Here is a 24,676-nt window from a genome sequence, read left to right as displayed (position 1 = left end):
AGTAATCCATGCATGAACTAGTTTCTCAGCATCACTCTGTGAGGATGTTATGCTGTTGTACATGACAATAAAACATTATTGCAACTTTACACCTCTGATGAACAAAATGTCTTGACAACACATTCACTGTCTCTAAAGCAGAGTGCTTGCACTTCTTATTTTAACTGCATATGAACATTCACACTGACAATTGCAGGAAGTGAAAACACTTTATTTATATAGCACATTTAAATAAAACAGGCCTGCTGTATAACGGACAACTGAAATCATTTAAGCCATTGACAAACATTAAAAACATTAAAATACAAATATGAAAAATAAAAGCAATTTAACAATTAAGAAAAAATGAGAGCGATTTGGACATTGGCGTAACAATGCAAATCAGCCGTGGGAATGTTAATTTCTTTAGAGTAATCTACAGGGTGAGCCATTTATATGGATACATCGTAATAAAATGGGAAGTTTGGTGATATTAAAGTCCTGTTTGTGGCACATTAGTATATGTGAGGGGGCAAACTCCTCAAGATGGGTGATGACCATGGTGGCCATTTAGAAGTCGGCCATCTTGGATACAACTTTTTTCAATAGGAAGAGGGCCATGTGACACATCAAACTTATTGGTAATGTCACAAGAAAAACAATGATGTGCTTGGTTTCGACATAGCTTTATTCTTTCATGAATTATTTACAAGTTTCAGACCACTCATAACATGTGTTCAATGTCCTGCCAATTGTGTTGGATTGTCAATGCAACCCTCTTCTCCCACTCTTCACACACTGATAGCAACAAGGGAAGCAAAACTCTACTATCAACAAGTATTTTTTAAGAGTAAGGGTACAGCCTCTTACTGGAACCATTTTTTATTCACCAGAAGGATGCCACACCTTTCCTCCCCATTGTGATACTTAAACCTCAACTGACTGTTTTGATCTTGTCTACATGCATTAAAAAAGTTGATTTAAACAACCAAAAGAAAAATGTGAAACTTTAATGTGAAAGCAGTTAATGCTATTTCTGTATGTGGGTTTCATTTTATAGTGTTGTCAACACAGCAGTAAACGGGGTGGGCCGCTACACATGTTCAGATATCAAGGGAGAAAGCTATTCTTTTTGTCATACATACATACATACATACATACATACATACATACATACATACATACATACATACATACATACATACATTTACTCGATACTGGATACAATATTAAGTAACATTCATAAGTAGATCAGCAAGTGGAAAGCTTTTTCAAGGAGCACTCCCATTGAAATCAATAAGAACATCTGATATTTCTTATTATTGGTGAAGTCTTACTGTTGCATAGACTTTGTTCATTACCTGCAACATCTGTCTTGTTCCTATAAAACCAAACAATAGGTAGGCCAGGTTTCACTATAGCATTACTGGCTGCAGAGGCCTTGTGATTTCAGCTGCTCTCAGATCACACTGTGCTGTTTCTTCCTGTGAAGTGATAAGTAATTTCACTGAGGCCTCTCTTCCTCCCCCTTCAGACCATTTGACTCTCACTCTAAGTATGACAGCCATCAGGTTCCATACTTTCTGTTTACCACACATTTAATAAAAATAGGTAAATAATAGGTTCCTTTCGGATGAAAATCAGAGGAAAAACAACTGAAGAAACAACCATAAGAATGTAACTTTTGATAGATATATGGATTTTAGTAAAACATTTTTTGTTTGTTTTAGTAAATAACACTACAGAGCTAATATCTGTTGGCAATTTAATCAACATGAATTTCAGCCTCCCTCATGTCGTCTGACTCTTGTTGTTTTTGTGTGATTTGAACAGAGCTATAGCTCTCTCAATGAATAATTTGGAGCCATAAGTTTTTTAAAAAGTGGCTAATCCAGTCTGTTAAAGGCCAGTATATGGCAGCTTCCTTCATACAGTCATACGGGAAGACAGTCTTTGTAACAGGCAAAGCTAAAAGGGGCAGACAAAATAAACATTCAACAAGCAAAACTCACAAAAAAACCCAGGGAAAACAAGAGGCAGAGTATGACTTCATGCTGATTAAGCGCACTTATCAGGGCGCTGGGCAATGTGATTTTATTTTGTATTTTTGAGTTCGTATGATGTACTAGGATATTAAGTTCTCGTGTTATTCCTTAGTGTGTCTTGGGTTTTAGTTAATATTATCTTCCATGCTCCCTCGCTTGTGTCATTTTCCCGTTTCCTGTCTAATTCTCTCTTTTCCGCTATACTTTTAGTTATGTCCGTCCCTTGTCCCTCTTATCTGATCCCATGTTCCTCTCCTTGTGTTCCCAGTCTGCTATGTATTTCATGTCTGCGTGTTCCACATCCTATCGTCAAGCTCGTGTTGTCATTTCTACATCTCATTATGTTTCCTGTTTTATTTTCACAGTCTCGTTTTCCATTCTCAGTGGGATTAGTTTTGCTTCCCTTGTGGCATCATGTTTATTTGTGTCAGCTGTGTTTGCTATGTGTTTCCACTTCCCTCGTTACTCTTCTGTGTATTTATGTCTTCTGCCTCCCTTTGGGGTGGCTGTGGCTCAGGTGGTAGAGCAGATCAGCTATTGAGTGGAAGTTTGGTAGTTAAACACTTGGCTTCCCCAGTCTGCATGCCAAATATCCTTGGGCAAAATCTTAACTAAATACTGCTCTCCGATGTGGCCATCAGAGTGTGAATATTGGTTAGATTGCACTTGATTATAGAAGGAAGTGATTGGGTGAATGAAGCATGTTGGATACAGCACTTTGAGTACTCTGGCAGAGTAGAAAAAAGTGCTATATGAGAATCAGTCTATTTACCACTTTGTTCATTTTTGGGTCCCTTGTCCATCTTATCCTATTTCTTTCTAGTCAAAAACTACATTGTCAGGTTCATATTGTTGAACACACACACGCACGCACGCACGCACGCACGCACGCACGCACGCACACACACACACACACACACACACACACACACACACACACACACACACACACTTACCTACACAATGCGCAGACTGATACTCTTTATTCACATGTATACCTATGTAAGACGTCATATGTTAATAAACCTATGCATATTCATGTAACCTCAATAAAGAGCAGTGTTACGAGGGAGCAGACGAGAGCAACTAAGGTCAAGCGAAGGAACAGCGCTCGTCCGGTTCTCTCCTTCATGCATGAGTAACACAATGAACTTTGCCTACTTGTGTCTTGCTTTGCTGTGTAGTAAAATTTTCTCGTTCCAGCGGTGGGGTTGTGCTAGACAGACCCATCATACATGTAAACTACAAAGACTACAACAGAATAAGTGAAAATTATTTTCTTTACAAATAACTCTCACTAAACTAACACAGCCAATCACTCAACATGTTTGTTCTCTTGGCTCATATTGACTTCATAGTCAATGATGTTTTTGCTTTTTTAAGACCTTAACTTAACATTGCACTCAAAAACAAACAAATCCAAAAAAAAAAAGTAAGTTCAAGGACCAAATTGCATTAGATTTCTTCACGTCAAGGTAGGGGTCACGAGTTTGAGACCCCTGCTTTAAATGAAACATTCAGGATGCCATTGTTTCGTCATTTATATCTGTAGAGACCTTGTTTCAGTTGTGTGTGACAAATCACAATACCTTTGTCTTTTTCTTTTCAGGAGAGAGCTGACATATCAGGACAAAATAATAATCATAACAAAAACATCATTGTACACACAGAGAACGCACTTTATCTGCCAACATAATAAACAACGTGAGTTTCCACTTTTCTCTCTATTGCAGGCCTTCTGCTTCTTGTTTTGGCAAGAAGCCACAATGCTGCAGAGTCCAGGTGAAGAGAGCCCTCATCCTGCAAATGAACAGTTTAGAGTCACATACAAAAACAAAAGCAAAAAAAGAGACTGTCATTGCACCCATCTTATTCCTGACAGTCTGGTGCCTTGTAAACAGATAATTTTGGACTTTTAAAAAGCCATGACTGAGTGCACATCTGAGTGATACTGCTGAACAAGTACAAAATTGCTTTCCTTGAGTGTCATCTACTTAAACCAGAGATATCAGAGAAAAATCTGATGAAGCTCTAAAAAGAGTAGAAGAAATCTAACATCAAATAGGATAAGACAGCTTTGCTGGCAATACACGGTTAATGTTGCAAAATCATACTTTATATATATATATATTTCTTTTTTTTTGAAATTACTCCTTTTTTCTATCATAAAGGCTATCACAGTTATAATTTACCTGTAACACAGCTTTTGAGTAACAAAAAATGTGCTCCATCTTGGTTCTTTCAAGATGCAGCTCGTTCTTTGAGGCTAAAACACAAAGTAAAAAGTTAGAAGTTTGTACATGATTGTTACAGATATATGAGGATGTTTAATAAATCACTTGTTTCTGTACCTGCATGAAGCTGCCTGACTTTTATAGCCAAAGCAGCAGAAGTCATCATGAAGAAAACAGCCATGCTGATAAACATCACAGTGCCAGCTTTTGTATTTCCATTACACTCTTCTGCAGTAAAGATTGAAAAGGTATTTAAATGGTGTTAGAAAGTTACCCTAGCACGCCAAACTGTTTAAGTGGATGTTTATCAAATGCAAATACAAGACCAATCAGACCAGGAGTGACATATTTAGCCGCATGTTCTCCTTAAATTGCTGGCAGTCTAAGTGGTGTCCAAAGTGGTGTTTCCTGAAAACCCTCTCCTGTCTGATCATTTCCTGATAACATTTACATTTACAATAATGGATTACACAGCAGTGGAGAGTAGACTTTATCAAAGTAGATGTCTTTCTGAAAGCAAAGACATCTTAACTCAGTTTAAAAATATAATCCACCCACTGTTATCATCCTCAATGCCCTGTACCAACACAGAGCAGAGCAGCTACCTGAACGCTACTCCAAAACAAAGGTTATTATCGTTAACGAAAACTAACGAAATAACGAAAACTAGAAGTAAAAAAACATTTTCGTTAACGGAAATAAAAATAAAAACAAAAAAAGGAAAACTAACTAAAACTCTGAGTGTTCACAAAACTAACTAAAATTAACTGAATTTATAGCAAAAATGTGTTTAGCTTTCGTAGATGTGCGTGTCATACAATAGTCAAGGGTGAAAATGAAGTTTAGTTTCCAGATTTTTTTCTTGCTGTGTCTCATTATGGCAGCAGGTGGCCATTACGTTAGTCGAGTCGTCTGTGTTGCTGCGTCCACGCGCAGAATCATGTCAGGAAAAGTCGGGAGAAAGCGCCAGAGTCCAGTTTGGGATTACTTTGAATATGACTGTGTTTTGGATAAAGCAAGTGTCTTGTAGTGGAAAGAGACAAATTATGAGGGACATTTCTAAAGGGAAAAAAATCCCACAAACCTTAAAGTGCACTTGAAAAGCTCACACAAGAAGGCTAACCTAGCCTACCTTGAGAAGGGAGCACACTCAACCCTCATCCCCAGAAAACAGAAGCTAACCCCAGGCAAGGCAGCGTGATGCATCCCGAGACAACAGGACTGGGATATCTACACAACTGTGGGAGTCAATTGCCTTCAAAAAGTTTATCAATTCACTTAAACCAAAATTACGAACACCCGGTGCTGCAAGAGTTAATAGTCTCATTGGGGCCAAGATATACATTTTATAGTTGCCTGGTATCAATGGTTGTTCATCTGCCTTATTTATTTATTTAATTAAAGAACCCATAGGTGGAAATGTGAGTTGTCTGTCTCTGCGTGTTAGCCCTGCGACAAACAGGCGACCTGTCCAGGGTGCAGGGTATGGTAGCTGGAATAGCAACATACCCAAGGATAAGCAGAAGAGCATGACTGATATGATGAAACTGGGATTTTGTTACACATAATTATTGCAAACACAACTAAAACTATAACTGAAACTATTTAAAACTAAACTGAAAATAAGGATTTTCAAAAAAATAAAAACTAAACTAGCAAACAATTGGTAAAAACTAATTAAAACTGATATAAAATTGAAAATCTGAAGTCAAAACTAAATAAAAATAAAAACTAATGAAAATTGCAAAACTATTAAAACCCTGCTCCAAACGAGGTCGATTATCTTGTTAATAATGTTACCTCCCTACTACGTACAACTCTGGATACTGTAGCTCCTGTGAAAACTAAGGCCTCAAATCAGAAGTACCTGACTCCGTGGTGTAATTCTCAAACACGTACCCTAAAGCAGATGACTGGTAAGCTGGAGAGGAAATGGCGTGTCACACATTTAGAGGATCATCATTTAGCCTGGAGAAATAGTTTGCTGCTTTATAAGAAAGCCCTCTGCAAAGCCAGAACATGTTACTATTCGTCACTGATTGAAGAAAATAAGAACAACCCCAGGTTTCTCTTCAGCACTGTAGCCAGGCTGACAAAAAGTCAGAGCTCTTTTGAGCCAACCATCCCTTTAACGTTAACTAGTAATGACTTCATGAACTTCTTCACAAATAAAATTTTAATCATTAGAGAAAAAATTACCCATAATCATCTCACAGATGTAACATTATCTACAGCTACTCTTAGTACCATTGATGTTAAGTTAGACTCTTTTTCTCCAATTGATCTTTCTGAGTTAACTTCTTTTAGACCGCATTCCTACAAAACTGCTCAAAGAAGAAGAAAGAAGAACCTTCCTTTCATATCAAAAATCCTTGAAAGAGTAGTTGTCAAACAGCTAACAGATCATCTGCAGAGGAATGGTTTATTTGAAGAGTTTCAGTCAGGTTTCAGAGCTCATCACAGCACAGAAACAGCTTTAGTGAAGGTTACAAATGATCTTCTTATGGCCTCTGACAGTGGACTCATCTCTGTGCTTGTTCTGCTAGACCTCAGTGCAGCGTTCGATACTGTTGACCATAATATCCTATTAGAGCGATTAGAACATGCTGTAGGTATTACAGGTACTGCGCTGCAGTGGTTTGTATCATATCTATCTAATAGACTTCAATTTGTACATGTAAATGGAGAGTCCTCTTCACACACTAAGGTCAATTATGGTGTTCCACAGGGTTCGGTGCTAGGACCAATTCTGCTTACATTATACATGCTTTCCCTAGGCATTATCATTAGAAAACATTGCAAATATTTTCACTGCTATGCAGATGGCACCCAACTCTATCTATCTATGAAGCTAGATAACACGTTCTTTAATTCAGATAAAACTGAGGTTATTTTACTCGGCCTTGAAAATCTTAGAAATATGGTATCTAACCAGATTCTTACTCTGGATGGCATTACCTTGGCCTCCAGTAACACTGTGAGGAAACTTGGAGTAATTTTTGACCAGGACATGTCCTTCAATGCACATATTAAACAAATATGTAGGACTGCCTTCTCCATTTGCACAACATCTCTAAAATTAGAAATATTCTGTCTCAGAGTGATGCAGAAAAACTAGTTCATAGATTTGTTATTTCTAGGCTGGACTACTGTAATTGATTATTATCAGGATGTTCTAAAAACTTGCTGTAAAGCCTTCAATTAATCCAAAATGCTGCAGTAAGAGTACTGACAGGGACTAGAAAGAGAGAGCAGATTTCTCCTGTATTGGCCTCCCTTCATTGCTCACTGGTAAATCCAGAATTGAATTCAAAATCCTGCTCCTCACATAATAACATACTCATAAATATCTTAATGACCTTATGTACCACATCACCCTAATAGCGCATTCTTTCCTTTTTGCTAAAGCATATACTTAGGGCTGGACCAGGTGACCCTGAATCCTCCTTTAGTTATGCTGCAATAGGCATAGGCTGCTGGGGGATTCCCATGATGCATTGAGATTTTCCTTTTCAGTCAACTTTCTCACTCACTGTGTGTCAATCCGGTCTTTAAGTCCGATGACATTAGCCGTGCCTGGGCTCAAACTCTGCTGCAGGTCCCTAACTGTGGCATCACTGAGAGTTAAAAACTGTCTAAATCCTTTCATCTGTAATAAAATGATCACCATTGCTGCTCTAAGTTTAACATCTAGGCATCCACGAAAACGGAGTTTAAGAAATTTAGCAGAGTTAGAAGTTAGCAGGAAGTTAGCTTGCTACTTTGCATCTACGTGATTGCTAGCGACACAGCTATGTTAGCATAATATAAACAGTGAAGCTGGAGGATGAACGCTAACTTTTTTCCACTCAATAAAAGTTAAGGTGAGGATTCCCAAAGGTTCAGGACAAATGTAATCGCATGTCAGGATGCTGTAAACGGACTGAACTTCAATTGGAAGAACAACTGAGATAATCCATGAACAATATGAGCTTAGTTATCAATACACTGCTGCATGGGCTAAGCTGTAGTTATATTGTAAGGTTTTAAAAAATGAGCTTTAAAATGATTAGCGATAATAAAAAACGAGAGGGCCTGCCAGTGATCACTGACTGCTTTCAGGGGCTTGTTGAGATTAAGTAGAACAACAAATAAAGCATTAAAACATGCAAAGAACACAAAAGCCTTATTAAACGTGGAGTCGTTTGGGCCCGGAAGCAGGATTCATCACGTCATCACTTAAAGACCGGATAGACCTCTCTGCATTGAATCATGCTTGATATTAATCTCTATCTCTCTTCCACAGCATGTCCTCTGTACTGTCTTCCTTCTCTCATCCCCAACCGATCGCAGCAGATGGCCCCGCCCCTCCCTGAGCCTGGTTCTGCAGGAGGTTTCTTCCTGTTAAAAGGGAGTTTTTCCTTCCTACTGTTGCCAAAGTGCTTGCTCATAGGGAGTCATTTGATTGTTGGGATTTTCTCTGTATGTTTTATTATAGGGTCTACCTTACAATATAAAGCGCCTTGAGGTGACTGTTGTTGTGATTTGGCTATATAAATAAAATTGATTTGAAAAATGTAATTGATTTGAGTAGTTACGATTATGTATTTCAGTTGCACATAAAAGTTTCATACATTTGGATTTGATAGTTAAAAAAAAGATGTAATACACTTGGTCAATCAAAAATTAAAAATGAAGTAACCTAAATTGATGTTAAATATTTTTACACAGCAAATGTATTTAAAACAAAATATGTGGGTTTATTTGCTAGATTATTGCTGTGTTTTAAAACATAAAAAACAGATGCTTACTTTATCTTTAAATGGCAAATATACAACACATTGAGTTACACTGTTACACTGTTACACTCTTTATGTTAAAATCATATAATAATAATAATAATAATAATGGATTGGATTTATATAGCGCTTTTCAAGGCATCCAAATTTGATAGTCTAATATAAGATTTTAGATACGCTGACCTGTACAATAACTGTTGATAATAAAATATAACTTAATAAGTAACAAAACTTAAATAGTGCTGAACTAAATCTAGTGAACTACTGTTTAATGTATCGGTCTCCTTGAAATAATATTGACATGGGATTAATTAATTAAAGAAAGTCACTACACAGGCAATAACAGATATAAGATCTTGACTAACCGAGCCTGATTATAAGAGTAACTTAATTAGCTTTAAGCTACATCGAGACAGGCCATCAGATCCATAATAATATTTACTTATATGGAAAGAAGATTATAAATAAATACACTGAAAGACATGGAATTACATCACCCCAGTTCTGTATGCTTAAAACTTATTTTAAGCGTACTCGCTCTTAACAGATCTTTTGCCCAGGACTCTGGACCTGTCTGACATACAGCTCACAGAGTCCATTCATTCGCTTCCGCTTATCCTTTTTAGGGTCGCGGGGGGCACTGGAGCCTATCCCAGCTGTTATATGGTGAGAGGCGGGGTACACCCTGGACAGGTCGTCAGTCTGTCGCAGGGCCAAGAAAGACCCCGGCCTGATGGAGGAATATGGCCTGTAAATGGCCTGTATTTATATAGCGCTTTACTAGTCCCTAAGGACCCCAAAGCGCTTTACATATCCAGTCATCCACCCATTCACATACACATTCACACACTGGTGGCAAGGTACATTGTAGCCACAGCCACCCTGGGGCGCACTGACAGAGGCGAGGCTGCCGGACACTGGCGCCACCGGGCCCTCTGACCACCACCAGTAGGCAACGGGTGAAGTGTCTTGCCCAAGGACACAACGACCGAGACTGTCCGAGCCGGGGCTCGAACCGGCAACCTTCCGATTACAAGGCGAACTCCCAACTCTTGAGCCACGATCGCCCCAATAGATACGTCCTGAATAGAACTCAGGACCTTCTTGCTCTGCGGCAACAGTGCTAACCACCGTGCCACTGTGCTGCCCAGCTCACAGAGTCATCTGTGCATTTTCTAAATACTTGTCATTACATGACATATAGTGAAGGAGTGAAGGAGGAGATGAAAGCAGCACAGCGGGAGGTGAAACGCTGCCTGAGGGAAGCAAAGGACACCTACAGGAGGAAGGTGGAACAGAAGTTGGAGAGGAACAATATGAGGGAGGTCTGGAATGGTGTGAAAACCATCACAGGCCACAACACCAAGAAAAGCACAGTGGGGGGGACTGTGGAGAAGGCAAACGAACTCAACAACTTCTTCAACAGGTTTGACCAGCCCACAACCCCCCCACCCTCACCCTCACCTTCACTACAGAGTCCAATCCCCACTCTCCTACCTCCCTCGCTTCCCCCCCTTCCTGACACCATGACACCCCCCTCCTCCAATCCCTCTCTCAGCAGCAAGACATCTCCCCCCCTCCCCTCCTCCCAAACATCTCCCAGTGTCACAGTGGATCAGGTCAGGAGACAACTGAGGAAGCTTCGCCCCAGAAAGGCAGCAGGCCCAGACAAGGTGTGTCCTAGGATGCTAAAGGCGTGTGCTGCTGAACTTGGGGAGCCGCTACAACGAGTCTTCAACCTCAGTCTGCGACTGGGGACAGTGCCCGCCCTATGGAAGACATCCTGCATCGTCCCGGTCCCCAAAAAGAACCGGCCCAATGAGCTGAATGACTTCCGACCGGTGGCACTGACGTCACATCTTATGAAGACTCTAGAGCGGCTCTTCCTCAACCTCCTCCGACCACAGGTACAACATGCCCAGGACCCACTACAGTTTGCATACAAGGCGGGTGTCGGAGTGGAGGATGCCATCCTGTACCTCCTACACAGAGCCCATTCACACCTGGATGGGGGAAAAGGCACGGTCAGGATCCTGTTTCTTGACTTTTCCAGTGCCTTTAATACCATCCGGCCCTGTATGCTTCAGGAAAAACTGAACAGGATGGAGGTGGACTCCTGCCTGGTGGCTTGGATCTCCGACTACCTCACCGACAGACCACAGTACGTCAGGCTGAAGGACATCACGTCTGACACAGTGGTCAGCAGCACAGGAGCACCACAGGGAACTGTGCTGTCCCCTCTTCTCTTCACCCTGTACACCTCTGACTTCTGCTACAACTCTGAATTATGCCACATTCAGAAGTTTGCAGACGACACAGCCATCATGGGGTGTATCTGGGATGATCAGGAAGAGGAGTACAGAAGTCTGGTGAGGAACTTTGTCGCATGGAGTCACACAAACCACCTGCAACTCAACACCTCAAAGACTAAGGAACTGGTTGTGGACTTCGGGAGGTCTAGAGCAGGTCCACTGCCGGTTCAGATAGAGGGGGAGGAGGTGGAGGTGGTCAACAAGTACAAGTACCTCGGGCTGTGGGTGGACAATAAACTGGACTGGTCATGCAACACAGAGCACCTGTATAAAAAAGCACAAAGCCGACTGTACTTCCTCAGGAGGCTGAGGTCTTTTAACATCTGCAGGAAGCTCCTGAGGATGTTTTACCAGTCGGTGGTTGCTGGAGTACTTTTCTATGCTGTGGTGTGCTGGGGGAGCAGCACAGCAAAGAAGGACTCATCCAGGCTGGAGAAACTGATCAGGAGGGCTAGCTCTGTGGTCGGCATGAAGCTGGACACTCTGGTGACAGTGGCAGAGAAAAGGACATTAAAGAAACTGATGGACATTATGGACAATGCCAGGCATCCTCTGCACACGGCCATTAACAACCAGAAGAGTCTGTTCAGTGACAGGTTGCTTCTCCCAAAGACAAGAACTAACAGACTTAAAAACTCCTTTGTCCCACACGCCATCAAACTGTTTAACTCCTCTCTGGAGGGGAGAGGGAGGGGAAACAGGAGGACAAAGGAGGGGGGAACAACTAAGCTGTAGTGCCTCTTCACCTCACTGTGCAATACCTTTTGTGCAATACTTTTGTAAATAGTCAACAGTGCAATAGACCTCAATACTTGAAATGTGCAATTCACTTGTATTTTTATTTTTTATTCCTATTTATTCTATTTATCCCCTTCGTATATTTTATTTATATTGTCTCTGTATTTATATATATGTGTGTGTGTGTGTGTGTATATATATATATATAATATTCTGTAACTGTAACTTCGGTCGTTGCTGTGCTTTTTTGGAAATCGAATTTCCCAGAGGAACCCACCCGAGGGATTAATAAAGTTCTATCTTATCTTATCTTATCTTATATCTGTTATACTATTTTATTCTCTGTTATAGAGGCTAAGACCACAGTTGAAGCCACGGTGGTGTTCATTGGTGGGGTTGACGCAATGCCACTGTTATGAATGAAACTTGTAACCAAGTCCAATAACTCCAGCCATACTTATCTTGTCCATTTAACATCTGTATGGTATTCCATCAGTTGCATTTGTTTTTGAACACAGTTCTCTTTATCCAAAAACATTTATCACAACAGAACGACAGTCACAAACTGGTTCTTCTTCCGACCAATAACACCTGGCGCCAATTACGTATGTGTACCTTAAATATATTCCCATAAACACACCATACTGTAAAACACATTAACACCTAGCAGCGCATATAAGGTAACAACACAAAAGTGGCTCCTACATCAGTTTTCTTGTTTCAGTTGTCTTGTTCAATATTCATTAAATATTTTATGTTTTATTTTCAAAGGTGATATATAAATACATTTTACTAGATCCTTTTTTTACTCATCCATGTATGTGTTACTATGAATGTGTTTCTAATTTTTACTTCTTTGAAATTTGAGGAAATAAAGTGCAAAGGCATATTAATCCACTTGTATTACTTTAGGAATGAAAATTATGCTACAAAACAGGTCACAGTTTACTAGAGTAAAGTGACAAAAGAAAAACATTTTAGAGAGATAAAATTAACCATACCTTGACTACTGAGTTTCACTTCATCATTGGGTTCACCATTTCCTGTAGGCATGGTATAACTTTATACATAACAATTTGATGATAAATCATGTGCAAGAAATAAGCCTTTACCCCACAAGCTTACCTTGAATTCTTAACTCTACTGCATCCGAAATAACTGTGTGTTTATTTGTGTAAAATCCACAGAAATACAGCCCAACATCAGATAAATTCACTTGCTTGATTTGAAGAAAGACAAAGGTGATGTTGGAACTCATAATAAATTTTCCATTTTGAAATCCATCGCAGAACGATGCTGAGCCACGAGATTCAAACATAGAAGAGACACAAGTGGGCTTAGTTTGGTTGACCACTTTAAACCAGTCTGCCTGTGTTTGATGCTTGGAGATGTTGGTGCACTGCAGTGTCACTTCTTCACCGGGCTGGACCTCCACAGTCTGAAACCCAGAACCTGAGACAGAGATCCAGCCTGAAACAAACACCACAGACAAATTAGTATTAAATTAACTGTAATCATTTTCACAGGGTTCCAAAAATATTTAAATTCTGGTAGGATCCAAATCTTGGACTGAGAATCATTAGATGCCAGTACTTACAGTGAATACAGAAAAACAACGCTGTTATAACGGTGAAGCTCCCCATTGTGTGCTTAATCCAGTTGCTACTCGGACATTTAGTAAACCACACAGCTATTACAAAGGCTTTTAGAGGGCGAGGTGTTTCTAGTTTTTCATCCTGTCAGTGACCTGTTAACACATTGCAGTACCTTGGCTTAAAAATCGTCAAGCCACTTCCTCTTGGTGGTGACGTGCTATTGGATCACAGCGTTGTCACATCACTTCCTTTGCTAGTGGTGTTTTTTCTAATCTGTATAGCGCATTTAGTTACAAACCTTTACATAACAATTTAGTAACAATGTTTATTTACTCCTTGGCCTCCTTTATTAATAAAGATACCTATAATAAATTTAGCTTGGTTGTACCTTTGGAGATCACACTCAGTTAACTGAAGACCCAGATCTGCACCCTTGACAACCCTGTAACCAGCCAGGCCCCTGTGATATGTGCAGGTGAAGGAAGCTAAGCCACTGTTAGGTATTCTCCACCAGATTATGTGTGGGCCTGGACCTTCTCTCTGTATGTTGCTGAATTGTTGTTGATTATCATCTGCGCCATGGATATGTTATCTGCAAACTTATATATGAAATTTGTGCTATGAATGGGATTGTAGTCATGTGTGAAAACTGAATATAAGAGTCGACTGAGACCACAGCCCTGAAGGGTGCCAGTGTTAAGGATGGTATGACTGAAGAAGAGAAACTGAAGGAAAATAGCATTATTTCATTCATTTTTTGCTAAAAAAAAAGAAGAGGGTTTTGTTGCTCTGTACAAATTATTATAAAGAATCCCTAAAGCTAAGAAGCCCATAAAGCCAGGAAAGCTTAATGTTGAATAAAATAACATTTAGTGAAGAAAGTAAGAACTCCAGGTTTCATTTCAGCACTGTGTGAAGACTCAGAGTCAGAGATCTGTTGAACCAAGTACTAATTTACCATGAAGCTTAAAAGCCAAATACTACTAGCCCTCAAGGTAGCTGTAAATAAATCATTACCTAACGCATCACTTGATCTAGCTTTTATTCTTCCTGTCCTGCCACTCCTGCACCCACATCAGTCATATTTCTGTAAAAGAAAGGATGGACAAAATGCTGGAAACGAGACCAAGAGTGTCCAATTCCTTTTGGTCCACCTAGCTTACGTCTTCATCTACTGCTGCCGACAGAGTACGGGCACAAACAGAAGGTGCACGTCTCGAGCTCTCCTTTGTAGCTGAGCAATAACATACTGACAAGGTCACAGTGAACTTTCTTAAAACTGCATATATATATATATATATATATAGATATAGATAGATAGATAGATAGATAGATAGATAGATAGATAGATAGATAGATAGATAGATAGATAGATAGATAGATAGATAGATATGTGTGTGTGTATTATTTAAATGTAATTTGTTTGTAATACTAAGGTTCCACATGCCACTGTTGTAGTAGGGCATTAATGATGTTGCATTTGTGGGGGCTCCCAGCCGGAGTCATATGGACTTCTCCCTGTACTAAATTATAAGTTTAAATTTGGTGTATTTTGTTTTATTAAGCATTAGTTCTGAGGGCTAAATATCCCCAAAGTGCTTTTGATTTCTTTGAACGACGAAAATAGTAACCAACAGCCTTATATCTATTATACCATCCATTTATGTGTTTTAATGGGGGTTTAAATATTAAAAGTGATTATCAGTAGTTTATTTTTGAGTATCCTTTGCTTCATATTTGTCTCAACTTAACCCACTATTACATTTGATTTTGATTTTGCTGTTGAGAGAAACCACACCATTGTTTGATATTTGTATGTTTTTATATACGGTGGCCCACAGTGGGATGAAGAGGCGCCTGCTGCTGTGTGTGTCCACCGATTTTACTGCTGCATTTTGTCTTTTGTAAAATAAGCCACATTTTACAACCAGTCCCTGTTTTTCATCACAAGGCAGTCTACCATTTGAAATCTGCTACACAAGCAGAAAGATAACATCCTGAAACAGGATGAACAGCTTAAAAGGAAAACAGATCTGGATGCAAATCTACACATACTCAAATCACAGAAAGCAGCTGCAGCTGCATTAGCTGAGGCTCAAGCTTGGGAAATTTCTGCACAAGAAAGTGAACATCCAAAACAGCCCCAGCTGGGCAACATGCAGCAAATCAACCCAACAGAACAAGTTCAAGAGTATGTGTGGCAACAATCAGTACTCAATAATGATCTGCAGACTCCACAATTGGGCAGCCACTGCCATCGAGGCAACAGCAAAAGCTTGCAAAGAACCAAGTATCTGTCAGCCCAGTATGACCAACAACCAAGAGTTCACTCCTTTGCCAGTCATCTGTGTTTTGAACCCAAAGAGAGTCTTGCAACTGGAGTTATGGTGAACAACCAGCAAATAATGATCGATTTCACCATCATCAGTCCAAGATTTGGGCACCCATACATGTAAGGGGTAGACATGCTGACTCTTCAGATCTAACAGAATATCTAATATGAAAGGGAAATGAGCTCCACTCCAGCATCTGCCCCACTTCCTTCTTCCACTTTATGGTACGATGCTAGTATGTCTTTGCACGTGATTATCCAGATGGGCTCTTAGAGCTGATCATTCACAAATGACACATTGCTATATAGTAGGATAGTTAGTTTTACAACATGCATTCAGACAACACGAGTGGTAAATTGAGTTGCCTTTCTGCTACTTTGGTACTTTGTAGTTTTTGACAAAGGAACCTACCAGTTAAAAAACAGGCTGTTAAAAAATGTAGAAAAAAACAATTGTGTGCAAATAGTACAGGATGTGTTGTTTGTGGTTTTAAAGGCTAGTCCTTCTGTGGCTTTTTATTTGGCTTATACACAGAGCCACTGCAGTGGAAAAAGACAGGGGGAGGTGCATAAAACTTGCCAAGCTTTGCACATAGACCATGGTCAGGGAAGAAAGCTGCCCATATAAACACTGGCTGTGTCTTTATTTGCCCCTTTTGTCAGTATACAAAAAAAACCCAAAACAATTTCAACATATCTAGTTAGAGAACACATCTAAAAACATATGACGGGATATACCCACACAAAATAATTCTAGCAAAAACACTGATGTTGCCACAGAATTTATTGTTTTATCATTTACATCAAGAATGAAACAACAGCGTTCTTTTTAATGTAGCATTATTCTTGGTGTTGAAATCAACAGTTATTTGATATTTGTGATGAGTGAAAAGTCTTTTTCCTTAACTGTCTACACGTCCAAAGGCCGATGCAAACTAGTAAAAAGCAGAAAGTCAAATTTCACCAGCTGTAGAGGCCTTGTGAGTTCAGCTGTGCTCAGACCACAGTGTGAAGTCTCTTCCTGTGAAGTGATCAGTATCTCACTCATGCCTCCACCCAAAGACCGCCTGACTCCCCCTATCAGTAACTTTGTGTACCCTCATTTTATTGAGATGAAGACAAATTAAGGCAGAAAAAAAAGACACATAAATGTTTAGTACAGGGTTAAAAAAAAAACTTAACCACTAAGCATGCTTTCTCATCATGAACACAGAGAATCAGCTCTATGCACTGGCAGCATAAACAACATGAGTTTCCACTCGTGTCTCTTTTGCAGGCCTTCTGCTTCTAGGTGTTTGTGGGTGGAGTCTCAACACTGCAGAGTTCAGGTCAACAGAGTCCACATTCTGTAGGTGAAAAATTTACAGTCACATAGCAAAACAACCACAGACTCAGTACTTTCACTATCCTTGACTGTGACAGTCTTAGCATATGCTAGATTATTCTAGGCTAGACTCCAAAAAAGACAGAAAGAGAGCCAAATGTTTTTTGTTTTAAATGTACCTCTGAGTGATACACTACCAAATAAGTGTGGCATTCATTCATTACATTCATTTGAAACCTTCAGATAGAGATAATAGGGATTGGGACTATCAACTTTGCTTTACAATAACTCCAGGTTTCTAATTCAGACTTTGTGTCCACTCACACTAAATTTGGTGTTTGAGGTACAATATTTTCTTCACAAAATGGACCCAGGGCTACCTGCTTCTTAGTGGTTGGTAGATATCTTCAGAACAGAAGAAATTTAACATAAAAATAAGATAAGAGATCTTTTCTTCAATTCTTTTCCAGCCCTTATCCTATTCAGGGTTGTAGAGCACCTGGAATCTATCCCAGTTATCACTGGACAAGATCTGGCTAGGCTTTCCTTTCATACATAGAAAGAGCCCAGCCACTGGATTCAAACACTTCATTAAGTGAATTTATGACTATATGATATATACAATTCATGCTGCTGTAACTTTACAACAGAGCGTCCTTTCGTGGTCAACAAGGAGCAATGCAATAAGCTGCACGTGTGAAATAAATGTATCTCAAATGTGCAACTTTTTCATTTAGTGAAAAAGTTGCACCTAATTTGCAACCTAATTTGAGGTGACCATTGTTTTGATTTGCTGCTATATAACTAAAACTGAACAAAATAAAACATGTAAGAGATTTCAAGCAAAAAGTTTCCAAGCACCATAGTGCTCCAGCATGATACAAAGAGCCATGATAATGATAATTCCACCCATTCACACTCAATATGCTGTTTGGATCACCTTCTCCAACATCGTCAATGCTGCTCTGCACTGACCTTAGTAGCTTCCCTGGGATATTTGAAGACTTTGAAGTGATTATTATTATTTATTACACAGCATCATAATCACAAGTGATCTATTCTAAGCTTTTTTAGTAAATGTAATTTGCATTTTTTTTTTAAAGCGTCACCTTGTTCCTGGGAGTATGCTGTTCTTTGTCCACTGCTGAAAGATAATATAAAAAGTTGCATTTTGAGTGTTAAAAGTCATTGTATCACATGTAATAACTCTTAATAAATCACTTGTTGTATGTACCTGAAAAAAGCGGCACAATCTTAACAGCCAAACCAACGACAGCCATCACAAAGAAAACAGCCAGTGTAGCAAACACCACAGGCACAAGGCTGGACTCTGCAACAGCAAACAGCATTGACTGATAAAATATGTTGTTAAAATGCTAAAATATATATAATAACGTGTATTTGCAAAATACTTTTTAATGTGCTTTCATGCAAAAAGTCACATTTACTAACTTAAATACAAATCCATACTCTGAAAAATAACAAAACAGGAAATGCCTTTAAAAATAGATTAGATAGTTTTAATATAATCAAAATATCAAAACTGATGTGGTTATTTATTAGTCAAAAATGAAACAGGTAAAAGAAAATGTTATTATTATATTTAAAACACTTTGGTTTATTTGTTTAGTTCATGATTTATTATTATTAGTAATGGTTATGGTTATGAATATTCATACTGAGTACACTGAATACTATATGTGAAAACTTCCAGTAATATGTATTATTTTTGTTTATGTCTTTAATTAAAAAAAACTGTAAATAATGACCAAAATCAAAGTCACTCTGACTGTAAAGCAACCACAAATGTAATTTTACTTTGTATTATGACTATTATAAATATAGCAAATTAAAATTAATGTAAACTGAAATTTAAGACCACTCTCTTGGGCCTCTTCTGCTTTCAGCAGACAGCTGATACTCCACAGGGACTTCTGCTGGCTCCCTTTCGAATGGTTACAAACAATTTTAAAGCACATTAATTTCTCTGTCAAAACACTTGAACCTATAAACTGAAGTTTATTAAAGCTCTGTTACTGTGTATCATCTTATAATGTTGATTAATAATGTTATTAGCGATGATTAGATGCTTATTTATGTAAAGTTCAAAGAAACACAGGCAATCCATGTAAATGAAATGAAGGAAAGGAAAAAAACAAAAAACAAAGTTACCCTGGAACTCATTTCAAATGTTAATATAATTAAAAACCTAAAACTAACTTTTAAGAGAAAGGAAAAGATGTTTACTTTCCACTCCATTCACTTGATCATTAAATTCCACTCCATCATTTGTTTCATCCGTACCTGTGAAGAACCATGGCCATTAATTTATTTTTATGCATAAAAATATTCTGTTACTCTTTCAGCTCATTTCATGCTACTGTAAAAATAAAATTGATGACAAAAGCTAAACATTACACAAACGCATAGAAACATATAAATAGATCATTAACTCCAATCAAACCTTGAATTCTTAACTCGACTGCATTAGAAATGACTGTGTGCCCACTGATGTACAATCCACAGAAATACAGCCCGGCATCAGATAAATCCACTCGCTTGATTTGAAGGAAGACAAAAGAGACGTTGGAACTCATAGTAAAATTTCTGTTTCTAAATCCATGACAGAACGAAGCTTCGCTGTCAGATCCATACATAGAAGAAACACAGCTGGGCTTAGTTTTATTGACCACTCTGAACCAGTCTGTCTGCGTTGGATAGGCGGAAATGTTGGAACACTGCAGTGTGACCTCGTCCCCGTGCTGGACCTCCACAGTCTGAAACTCAGAAGTTGAGATCCAGCCTGAAATGAAAGAGCACAAAATCTATTTCTATCTCTACAGTGTTAAAGTTATTGTGACTGGACAATTGTCAATTAGCTTTGTTTAATGGCAATCGTTTAACAATTTACAAGGTAACAAGAAGCCAATACTTACCGAGGCAAAGAAACAAAGTTGTTATCAAGACAAAGCTCTTCATCATGCATTTAATCCTGTCACTGCTTTGATAGTTTCTAACACACAGCTCTTATAAAAGGGTTCAGAGGGGCGGAGTGTTTCTTTTCTTCTTCATCCCACCAATGACCTGCAAACATTTTCACTTTTGTCCCTCGTTCAACAGGTTCTTTTTAGGGTCTTCCAGCTGTGTGGTGCATGTGAAACCTGAGATTTAGTTGTAGTTACCTGTGACACTAAACAGGAAAGCAGACAGATGACTTTTATTACTCAATTTACAATACTGGAGAACTTCTAACATAGGTTGGTAGCTGGATTTTGTCACAGCACTTGATTGTAAATAACTGGTGCAAATTGATGTTTACAAGTTCATTATCTTGTGGAGAGAAACACAGTTGTGAGCTACTCCTGTGTCTGTATTGTCCTTATACAATTATTGGTTTGCCATACACCTTTCAATTTTTCTAACCTGCCACTCATCTTGCATTTGTAACAGTAAGGTGGTCTTTTTTATTTTAATGGGCTCAGAGAATCTCAGATTATGCAGAACAAAACTGCAATCTTGGAAAGATTAAAGTTTTTTGAGAAAACCTAAGAAATGTATTTGTTTCTTTGAACTTCTTTTTTGAACATCTGCATCATTTTGTGATTAAACAAGAGTTTCCGACAGCTGACAAGGTTCTTGCCTTATTGGTATTATCTGGTAAACCTACAACTCTGCTAGACTTGCCTATACAAAGGCCGAAACTAACCATGTTATCACCAATCCTCACAAGAAACACACAAAACATGCTGGAATTATATCGCTCCCGCAGAGCCAATACTGAGTCAACTTCAATACCTAGACTCAGCTGTAATTCAGACTGAAACAGATAGGCATAACCAGTTATCCACAAATTAACTTATTTCCTGAATTCCAAATTGAACTTACCAGCATCCATACCAGCATGATTTTGAGAGGTTAAAGTTCCTCCTCCTTTTGCTCCCAATGCTCGGTTCCATTGACAGTTGATGTCAGTGTTGTAGGGACACGCACGGTGCTCTTGAGCATGCTCAAAAAGTAGACCTCCCAGTAGCTTATTTTTCTCACAAATAAATAACCAACATGTCAAATAATCTACTACTGACAACGAGACAAGACTCAGGTTCATGATGTCAGAGAAAAAAACTCTAAAAGCTCTAAAAGCTATAGCAAAATCTGTTCTTGCTGTTTATTTTTTAACAAAAAAGACATCATGTTTGTGTGAATTTTAAAAAGCTTGTGCAATGTAATGGTCTGTGAGGTGATTGACAATGCCAGATGCGACTGATGGAGGGAACTCTTTGCTCATACCTCAAGGCACTGACCTATTGTATCGTTACACAATTAAGATGTGGAAACACAGCAGCTGGTTTAAATAGATCATAATTCTGTTGTTTTTATGCTGTTTAAGAAACTCCAACTTTAGATTTTCAGTGCAGTTCTGCTCAGATCACACTGTGCTGTCTCTTCCTTACTACCTGACTCCTTCCACAGCAGACATTTAGACTCTCCCTATGAGACGTTTTCACAGTCATCAGTGTCATTTCTGACTTCTCCTCTATATTTACACTTTAATACGTGTTTTTTTTTCTCACACAAAAGGTAGACAAAGAGAAATAAAGCAATGGATGAAAAGTTGGAAAAAATGTTTTTATTTTCCAAGGACTCTTGTCAAAAAATATATCAGCATGTCTATTCCTCTCCTCCCAGAACAGACAATGAGACATTCCTCATAAGAAAAGTTCATATTCAGCATCAGATCAAAAACTTTTCCATCATCAACACACTTAAAAGAAAAGTTGCACAATAAAAAAGAGAGGCACAAAAGTAAAGATACAAAGACAACTTCAATGCAAATTTTGTTATTTTTATTTTTGTTAGTATGTTTTGCCACATCATCCACAACACATACACAAACTACATCAGTGGGTTATTATCCTAAAATATGAGCTCCTCTTCCTTGTCTACCGTGTGGCAGCATACACAACATGAGACTCCAGCTCTCTGTGTGTCGCAGGCCTGCGACTTCTTTTGAGTTTTGTCTGGATACTCATAGCTGCGTAGTTCAGGTCATCTGAGCTCTTATTCTGAAAATCAAAATATTTAGTTACAGTAGAGTTTAACAAAATCTGAAGTAGTGGATTTGTGGGTTACATGACGAAAGATTTGATTTAAAGTAACATTTTAAGAGTTTTAAAGTAAAATATGAAAACAAGATGAATAATGACACTTGGATTCCAAATAATGGGTTTAAATACTGTTTTAATTTGTCAGTGCGCCCCAGGGTGGCTGTGGCTACAATGTAGCTTGCCATCACCAGTGTGTGAATGTGTGTGTGAATGGGTGGATAACTGGATGTGCAAAGCGCTTTGGGGTCCTTAGGGACTAGTAAAGCGCTATACAAATACAGGCCATTTACCATTTAATATTTAATTTGAAGGCTTTATGTACAGCACTTTTCTACTCTACTGAGCATTTTAAACAATTTGCGTCATTCACACTAGCACTTTTTTTTCTGCCTTTCTATGTAACACTCCATTGAACACACTAGAGTGCAACTTGCGATACTTGGCATGCACACTGGGAAAGCCGGGCATCAAACTACCAACCTTCTTGCTAGTAGATGGCCTTCTCCTGAGCTACGGCCACCCTAAATTATACTTTTTCAAATTCAGCTATTATTTTTATGTTATCACTGAGTCTTTTCCGTGCATGCATGTTTTGATTATCCACGTACTTTTCAGCTGAGCTAAATGAATGAAATGATAGGACAACATTGCTTGCTTGCCTGAAAAACATGTTCAGGCTGATATAATTCACAGAATAATTACAAGGTTAAATGGTCTAAGGAGCTTGGAAAGAAAAGCATCTGGACTTGTTTAAGTTGCCTGAAGACGTTTCACCTCTCATCCGAGAAGCTTCTTCAGTTCTAAAGGGTCAAATGGTGGGAGTTTCCCCCCAAAGAGGGACAAAGGACCCCTGATGATCCTCTAATTACTTGAGCCAATTACTTGCTTGGAGACGAACCTCTATTTGTCCCCCCAAAAAGGGACAAATAGAGGTTCGTCTTCAAGCAACTTAAACAAGTCCAGACGCTTTTCTTTCCAAGCTCGTTAGACTACGATGACCTGGATGACTGAGAACCTTCACAGACATACAAGGTTAAATTAATCTTTTCAGTCATGACATACAATTTACACAGTGTGAGTAAAAACACATTTACCTTGATGTTTCCTGGTTGGGGATCTGGAGTTAAATTGAAAATATAAAAGTGTGTTTAGTTTATTTTTAGCAACCATAGAAATTGTCTTTTGAAAGCAACTTTACCTGTCTGAGGTGTTTTGATTTTTAAAACCAGAATGATGACCAGTATAATGAGTAAACCAGTCAGACTACCTGGGATGATGTTCATTGGGTGTATCATTCTCTCAGACTCTGCAAAAAAATTACACTGAAACATTTCAGGCTGTGTACTTCAGGTATAATACTGACAATAGTGAAATAACTATGATCCCAATAAAAATCACATTTTTTAGAGACAGGAAAATAATCTTACCTTCAGTCTTGAATTCTTCATCATTCGTTTCACCACCTGTAAAGAAACATGGGTATTATAATACTTTGTGACTTCCAGTTCTTATTGAAAGTCTCATCATGTTGTTCTGCTACTAAGGAAAGCTTACCTTCAAATCTTAACTCTACTGCATTGGAAATAATAATATGCAGATCCATGTAAAATCCACAGAAATACAGCCCAACATCAGATAAACCCACTTCTGTCATTTTAAGAAAGACAGAAGTGACATTCGAACTCATATTGAATTTTCCATTTTGAAATCCGTTACAGAAAGAAGCTTGGCCATGAGATCCAAACATAGATGAGATGCAGCTCGTTTTAGTCGTGTTGATCACTCTGAACCACTCTGTATGTGTTGGACTTGTGGAAATGTTGGAGCACTGCAGTGTGACGTCTTCGCCACGCTGGACCGTCACAGTGTGAACCTCAGAGCCAGAGACAAAGATCCATCCTGAATCAAACAACAAAGACAAAATGAGATTCAACTCAAAGTGTACGGTACAACAGACGCTGTAACAGGGCAACAACTTTTCATTTGATTTAATTACGTCACTGCTTTCTAAACTCAAATTTAAAATCTGTTGGGCTCCTCGTTCCATTACTTATTTTAAGGTGAGAGTAGTGAGGTGCCAGTACTTACTGAGGCTGCAGAAAATCAAAGCTTTTATCAAGACGAAGCTCCTCATCGTGTGTATAATCCTTCACTGCTCGGACAGTTAGTGAACCACGCAGCTCTTATAAAGGGGTTTAGAGGGGCGGGGTGATTTTTTTTTCCATCTTGCCAAT

At 38.7% G+C, this 24,676-nt stretch overlaps 2 protein-coding genes across 4 annotated transcripts in view; both read right to left on the bottom strand.

Annotated features, from left to right (window-relative positions):
- Positions 1-2,892: 2,892 nt before the first annotated feature.
- Positions 2,893-13,813, bottom strand: LOC112431369 (uncharacterized). The gene is made up of 6 exons (XM_024799953.2): positions 13,684-13,813; positions 13,212-13,556; positions 13,088-13,129; positions 4,376-4,486; positions 4,217-4,290; positions 2,893-3,824 (listed from the first exon to the last, which is right to left on the bottom strand). The coding sequence occupies exons 1-6, from the start codon at positions 13,727-13,729 to the stop codon at positions 3,705-3,707; spliced, it is 738 nt and encodes a 245-aa protein (XP_024655721.2). The 5' UTR covers positions 13,730-13,813; the 3' UTR covers positions 2,893-3,704.
- An 8,195-nt stretch (positions 13,814-22,008) lies between these two features.
- LOC105941419 (uncharacterized) overlaps positions 22,009-24,676 on the bottom strand; it is a 33,211-nt gene continuing 30,543 nt past the window's right edge. Inside the window, exons 1-6 of one of the 3 annotated variants that reach the window (XM_076882745.1) lie at positions 24,531-24,633; positions 23,997-24,341; positions 23,870-23,905; positions 23,641-23,748; positions 23,537-23,559; positions 22,009-22,400 (exon numbers count right to left, since the gene is read on the bottom strand). In XM_076882745.1, the coding sequence (XP_076738860.1) occupies positions 22,278-22,400; positions 23,537-23,559; positions 23,641-23,748; positions 23,870-23,905; positions 23,997-24,341; positions 24,531-24,576 (681 nt within the window). In that variant the 5' untranslated portion in view covers positions 24,577-24,633 and the 3' untranslated portion in view covers positions 22,009-22,277. Of the gene's footprint in view, positions 22,401-23,536; positions 23,560-23,640; positions 23,749-23,869; positions 23,906-23,996; positions 24,342-24,530; positions 24,634-24,676 lie in introns of those variants that run through there. The other 2 variants (XM_076882747.1, XM_076882746.1) reach the window with 2 other exon arrangements.

The sequence above is a fragment of the Maylandia zebra genome, linkage group LG3, assembly GCF_041146795.1.
Source record: "Maylandia zebra isolate NMK-2024a linkage group LG3, Mzebra_GT3a, whole genome shotgun sequence".
NCBI lineage: Eukaryota > Metazoa > Chordata > Actinopteri > Cichliformes > Cichlidae > Maylandia > Maylandia zebra.
This window is presented reverse-complemented; position numbering and strand designations above follow the sequence as displayed.